The 7,273-nt window shown below is 41.2% G+C and overlaps 1 protein-coding gene across 1 annotated transcript in view; it reads left to right on the forward strand.

Annotated features, from left to right (window-relative positions):
• Positions 1-501: 501 nt before the first annotated feature.
• The window catches only part of plxnd1 (plexin D1), a gene marked incomplete at its 5' end in the record, with an annotated part of 52,026 nt that continues 45,254 nt past the window's right edge, over positions 502-7,273 (forward strand). The window contains 2 exons of the mRNA XM_080857252.1: positions 502-1,749; positions 6,472-6,648. Of these exons, the coding sequence (XP_080713378.1) occupies positions 502-1,749; positions 6,472-6,648 (1,425 nt within the window). The remainder of the gene's footprint in view (positions 1,750-6,471; positions 6,649-7,273) is intronic.

The following is a 7,273-nucleotide window of genomic DNA, read 5'->3' on the forward strand; positions in this document are numbered from 1 at the left end:
GTTCACACTTAAAATAAGATTACGACAATCAATAAGCTGAGACGAGAATACAATGTCCTCTTTTCTGGTTTGGTGTTATCTAGCGGACAAAAAATATAAAACATAATTTTAAAATAATGTCAATTAGTGTACATGTCTCTCTCTCTTCCTCTCGCTCTGTCTTTCTGATCGTCTGTGTGTGTGTGTGTGTGTGTGTGTGTGTGTGTGTGTGTGTGTGTGTGTGTGTGTGTGTGTGTGTGTGTGTGTGTGTGTGTGTGTGTGTGTGCATGTGTGTGTGCAAAAGGGAGAGAGAGAGAGGTGGGGATTTGGGTCCCGGGGACTTAACAGTCTGTGGCTCTGAGTCGGGGAGGAAGCACGACTCTTTATCACGTCATTTGTGTTTAGGCGTTCGGCAGGAAACGGTCTTTCCTCTTGGATTGTTGCAGTAAGACGGACGCGATATTTTCTCCTGCTCAATGCACCGCTCGGTCCAGACCACGCGAAGACCAGCCAGAAGGAAAAATGCCTTCTTCGCAAAAAAGTATCCCACCTTCTATTTTCCTGCTGTTTCTGGGCGCCCTGGTGCCCCCGAACTCGCGCTGGTCTATCCACCCGCGCCCTGCCAGTGCGCTACAGATCCAACAAGCGTTTACATCAACGAACGAGACCAATAACTTCGTGGTGGATGGAGTCTCACAGAGGGTATACCTGGCCACAGTAAATGCGCTTTACCAGCTCAACAGTACAAGACTTACCAAGGAAGTGGAGAGGCGCACCGGCCCCGTGGATGATAATCCGCTGTGCCATGCGCCCCAGCTCCCACAGGCTCCTTGTGAACATGTTAAGACATCTACGGACAATCACAACAAGCTCCTTGTGTTTGATCGCGATCAAGGTGTGCTCGTGACATGTGGGTCGGTGTACCAGGGCTTCTGTGAGCTACTAAGGATGGATAATATCTCACAGGTCGCAGTGGAGTTCCCACCTCGCGCTGCCAAAACCGTGTTTCCAAGTATGCTAAACATCGCAGCCAACCACCCCAACGCGAGTACTGTTGGGCTCGTCTTTAAAAGTCACGGAGGGAACACTCGTTTGCTCGTTGGGGCTACATATACGGGGTCCGGAACCCCCTACTTTCCTCAGAATCACAGTAAAGAGGACCTCCGTTTCGAGAACACGCCAGAAATCGCAATCAGATCCCTCAACACTAAATATCTCGATCGACTTTTCACCTACGATATCAACCCGTCAGAAGACAACGTATTTAAAATCAAACAGGAAGACAAGCAGAAAAACAAACTAAACTTTGTTCACGCGTTCACACAAAAAAATTACTCGTATATAGCTTTGAACAACGACGCAAATACAGGTCATAAGGAAAGCCAGCCAAATAGCATTTTGGCACGCATCTGTCTGGATACGGAAAGTCCTCGTAGAACAGCTGAAATAAGAAAACTCACCGAGTCCTATATCCAAACTGGACTTTCTTGTGGGAATGGGAATATTTACAAGCGGTTGGTGTCAGTTTATCCAGCTGATATCTACTCGGAGCAAACGCAACAGCAGGAGTCTGTTCTCTTTGGTGTCTTTAGCAAGTCGGATAAAAACTCACTCACAGCACTGTGCGCATTCAGGTTCGATGACATAGAGGAGGCCATACGTCAGGGCCGGAGGAATTGCTCCAATGTGCCCAACACTGCCGATGTACAGGTGCTAGACAGCGTGATTCAAGGATCAGGTTCTGTATGCATCTCTAAGACTAACATAGTGGTAAGTGAATTAGCTTTTTCTTTTCGTCAGTAGACAAAGGAATACATGGAGAATGTACTTCCTTGAGCTCTGTTAAAATACATTTAGCTAAAACTGTTATCTGGAAAGAATGGACGTATTTGGGGGCTAAGCAGGATATATTGGGATATCAGTTTAAAAAAAAGTTAAACTTTTTTTTACAGGTCACACATTTTTTCCAATATTCACGAAATTTGGCTCCAACAATGTTTTGACCAAGCCTCACACAAGTTAGTTGTTACCTTTTCGATTTATTAAAACATTCTCCCATTACAGATAATATGTATATAGATATCAGCATATATCACATGAACTCTGGACCCCATTTTGAGGAAGCACAAATAAGTGTGTCACATGCATTTTGGCTAATAACTGTTGATTGCTTTACCTGACACCTTGGCAAGCCATAAGGCTGAGAAATGGCAATTTGTCATGTTAACCTATGATACGGCCAGCATATTGGATTTGATTGAATGGTGTAAAAAAAAATATTCACAGGCCACAAATGTTGCCCAATTTTCATCAGATTAGCTCCAGAAAGTTATCAGACAGTTTTTTTATTTCCAAAACCATGGCTCCATTACAGCCTATGGTATATAATCATAACATTATCATTTGTTACATACTTTAAAATTGTGTATATTATTTATTAATTAATATAGTATATTCTTTAAAAACATGATACAAATTAGGCGGCAAAGCACCAGAGCTAGTGAGCTCAGATCTCAGCTAATCTTTGGTCACTAAACATAAAATTAGCTGTGAGTGCTTACAGCCATGCCCTTGACATAGTGACATCAAGTTTCCATGGCAACTGTGCCCTACTGGGCTGCTTGGCCCCCTCGTTGCTGCTTGCAGCTATATTCAAGAATGGTGTTGCTTTTTCAATAAATATTCAAAAGATGTATTTTTTCCACTGAGTTATAATCACTCTGGAGGAAAGTCTATTTGCTGCACCAGATTTTGTTTTTGCAGATAAGGGACGACTCAGCAAGCCAGTTTTGAGTCCATGCATGCTTAGTTGTTTATGGTATTTTCAGGTTTCTTTTAAACAGGTGGTTTCTCTGCTGAATTGAAAACTTAAGAATTACCCTACAATCGCCGCAAAAGTATTTTCCATAAGTTTGACAAGAGTTGAGTCATTGCTGTATGAGGAGACCATTATTGTTTTGAGTTGTGCCATTCTCAAAGGGGATTCTCAAAGGGGGTTGAACATAAAAATGTTTTGGGAATTCCAAGGCCACTTCCAAAATTCCAAGACCACAATGAGTATACAGCATGTAAATGAAGGGGGAGTTTTCTGCAGTTTGTGGACAGTACTGAATAGAATGGAATACAAGATAGCCCAGAAGCTGATTCAGTTGAATTTAATTGAATTGTATTTATTTATATAGCACCAATTACAATTGAGATGTCTCAAGGACCTGTATGGAGCCCAGAGCTTGAACCCCCTCGAGCAAGCAGTAACGGTGGCAAGGAAAACCCAGCTCATAAGGGGGACCCATCTGCTTGGGGCTGGCCGGGTAGAGAGATAGAAAGGGGGCGGGGTCAGAAGTAAAAAGGGGGGAGATAAGAGAGTCAGAAGCAAACAGATCAATTCAGACATGCATCAGGATAAAATATAGTAGCATACATGCAGAACATACAGTATACTCTCAAGGATACATTCAAGATTTATAATGGATGAAAATGAAAAGAGTCAGCATTTAAAGTATTGGTTGCAAAACAGCTTGGTGGGTGTACAGTGTGCTCATAAGATTACTCTTATAAAGCTAAGCAGAGCTATGAAGCTGAAAATGCCAATGTCAATGAAAGCATTCATTTATTCACACAAAAAAAAACGAGTAAACAGGCTCACTAGAAAAAAGGCACACACTATGTAAGATGCATCATAAGCAAAGTGGAAATTGTATGGTGGGAATGGGCAGCTGCTTCTGCAAGTGGATCAGGTTGAAAAACTGCAATAGTGTCTCACGGTGAAGATAGTCTTGAGAAGAAGGGGGAATAAGACAAAGTAAGTGGACAGAGCTAGGTTGCTTTATATGGGCATATATAATTATAGGTGATGGTGATGAGGAACAATGTTTTCACAGCCATCAGCATTTGCAGGCAAAGGTCACAATATAAAGTAGAGAACTGAGACTAGCTAGTAAACAGTGAAATATCAGTTATTCACAAGAAAAGATTTCACATGCAGATCTAAGTGTCTGGACAATGCACTGCCTAATCATCTGAACATAAATCTCATTATACTATGTCATGCTACAGGCTATACAGGGTAAGGAGTGGTGTAAATCCCTCTGGAGTAGGTCGCGGTAAGGGTAGTAATTGGATACGAACCCAGGTTAGGGTAAGGGAAGAGGTTAGGGGTCGGAGAGCCTCCTGGGATTACAGACCTGAATTAGGGGAAGAAACTGGTATACGAAGCCTGGTCTCCTTAGGCACCCAAAGAGAACAGGAGGGGGACTCGAAGGCAAAGGCTCTGCCTCATATTGTGCTTTTTCATACTTTGGAAGTACAAGAAAAGCTGCACTCTGGGATTGAAGGGGTCATGGTGGGCTGTAGGAGACAATTAATTCCTTGAGGGAATTTGTAGCTAGGCCATTTAGAGCTTTGTATGTTACAAGGAGTACTTTGAAGTCGATTCTACTTCTTTTGACAATGAGCCAGTATAGAGAGGCAAGTACAGGTGGGATATATTTATATTTTTTACTAGACATCACCTATCATCACAAGTCTTCATTAGACACGCCCTGGTTGGGGAGAGCACACAGCTGTTGAACGGTAGATCATGCATATGCACAGGCCTAAGACTACATTCTCCCTCACACTTCTGATATTAATCTGAACGGTAGAAAGAATGTTTTAATTGGAAATTATGACACCGGAAAATGTGTGAAGAATAGTAAACGCATATGTTTCCTTTCATATATTTAATAGAAATTCACATATTTATAAGTAATAGATTTGTATATATAGCTTTGTATACTGCAAAGGAATAGGCCTACACCTCAACTAAGCTTACTTAATTAATTGAGGCCTCTTGTGTTCTTACATACGTATACTTAAAAATATATTTATATTAATTAACACTTTTAAACATTTCTTTAGTCTATTTGAATACTATCACAATGAAGAAATGCATTTTAACAAACTAAAACAGTGTTAAAGAAAAGTATTCTCGACTGGCAAGCAAACTTAATACATAACATTAAAGAGTATTCTCTAACAGCATACCAAGTTATTCCAATATTATGTGCTTAAACATCCCCAACCATTTTCCCAAAAAACTTATACCAGCCTGATTTGGTTGTTGTGGTTTTGTTTCTAAAAACCTTTAAATCTAAAACATACCTACCCATACCTATAAACCCTACAGTAAACACCCACAACCCATGATGCTCAGCTTGCAGACTAGTGTAATGGTGGTATTTGGATGTAGTTTTATTTGTGTACAAGTAGTGGTGTTGTAGTTTTTTCATCACAGATGTTCATAAAAGCAATATGTAGCGACACTGTAAAAGAGCACATGTTGAAATGTCTTGTTTAAGACGTGTTGAAACAAAGTGAATGGCTGAACATAGTTAAATGTTAAATGTGTTCAGTGTTCACAAAGGGCCATGTCAGTGTGATATGACGCGTTCTTAAGTGCCCTGTACTTGCAATACCGTATTAATCATGTTGTGTCCTGTGTTGCTACAGTAAATATCGTAAATGTCTTTGTATCATCACGCCAAAGAGATACACCTATTTGGTTTGATAACAGAAACATAATTTAGATACAGCCATTGCTGTAGCACAAACTATAGATCAGATGATACAAAAAGAGGTTTTGGCATATACCAGACGTGTACCATATATAAGCTTACCAGGTGAACATCAAACAAATTTAAAATAGTACACAAAAGCATTGATTAGATATGACTATTCTGTTGTTTAGAGGTCAACTTAACGAGAGACTGAGTATAATGTCAAACATATATGAAAGTTTAGCGCACCTTGAGGCATTGCTGAGATATGGCTAAAATATTGACTTAGCATAACCTGCTAAATCTGCTAAGCACAACTGCTGACCTATGGTCCATGGATAGGATCTGTGTGAGGCTTTTAGATTGAGATTTAAGAAACCAAGCTTTGTGATTTTTTTGACAAAATACCTTGGAGGCAGAAAAATACATAAGAATGTACTCTGGTGATTTTGGACGCATTATGGTTCAACACCAACACACATCTGGAGAAGGCTGTAGGCTCCCTGACCCAGTTTCATATCACCTATTATTTTCAGTTCAAAGGACATTGCTCATTAAATAAGAATAAAATCCTCTGAAATGTTCACTTCCTGTCAGATTGTCCCTGCGACCAGCCACGCCTGGGTGAAATGATTTGTACTTGAGAGAAGAAGAAATCAATTTGATTGCAGCCTGCCGTGACCACTGACAACCGAGCACTTCTGTTTGAGAGTTTGTCATGCGAGAGACCCCAAAGTTAGCGATTTTAGATAAACATGGTGTGTGGGAGCAGTAGCTCAGTAGAGGCCGTGGGAAAGGCCCGTCCTTTGAGAAACACTTTGCATGTCCTTCAGTGGTCTTGTGGAAAAGGAATGCAGTTTCACTTTTACATTTTGGAGTCACCCAATAACAGTTGAGGAGCAGCACCTGCATGTTAAATGTCTTAAACTCTCCATTGTCTCTCTGTCCTCTCTAGCTACAGACAGAGCAGCTTAACTGTGGGGCAGCTCACTTGCAGCATCCACTGGCTTTGAAGAGGCCCCTGAGGGCCACGCCGATCTATGAATCCCATGGTCTCAGCGCTGTCGCCGTTGACAATGTACACGGCCATACCATTGTGTTCCTGGGCACCAGTAATGGTAGACTGCGGAAGGTGAGACACACACACACACACACACACACACACACATACACAAACAAGCATACTCACACACACAGAGACACATACACACACACACACACACACACACACACACACACACACACACACACACACACACACACACACACACACACACACACACACACACACACACACACACACACACACACACACATACATGCACATATGAGACTGCCTTCAGTAGTCTGGTGCCGGTTGATTAATTTCTATAGATGTCCTGTGTTGTGATTAAAAATGTTAATGAAATGAGAATCCCGCCATTTATCATTCTCTCTCCTGGTCTTTCATCATCTCTCTGTCTCTCAATCTGTCTCGTTTAGACACACACAATCACACACACATGCACGTACTATGCACACACATTCACACATAAAGACACACACAGAGACATACACATACAAACAGCAGTTTGGAGCAGTGGCATTTGGACAACAAGGGGACAGAAAGGAGAATTCTGTCCAATTCTGATCAAGATAATGTTAACAAATACCCTATTTTAAAATAAGAATAGCCTTATCAACAGGCTAGAAATAACAGTAAAGATTATTGACCACTACACCTAGCAAAATGCCATCATATTGACCTAGATGCTATA

Source organism: Sprattus sprattus, assembly GCF_963457725.1.
Source record: "Sprattus sprattus genome assembly, chromosome: 18".
Taxonomy (NCBI): domain Eukaryota; kingdom Metazoa; phylum Chordata; class Actinopteri; order Clupeiformes; family Clupeidae; genus Sprattus; species Sprattus sprattus.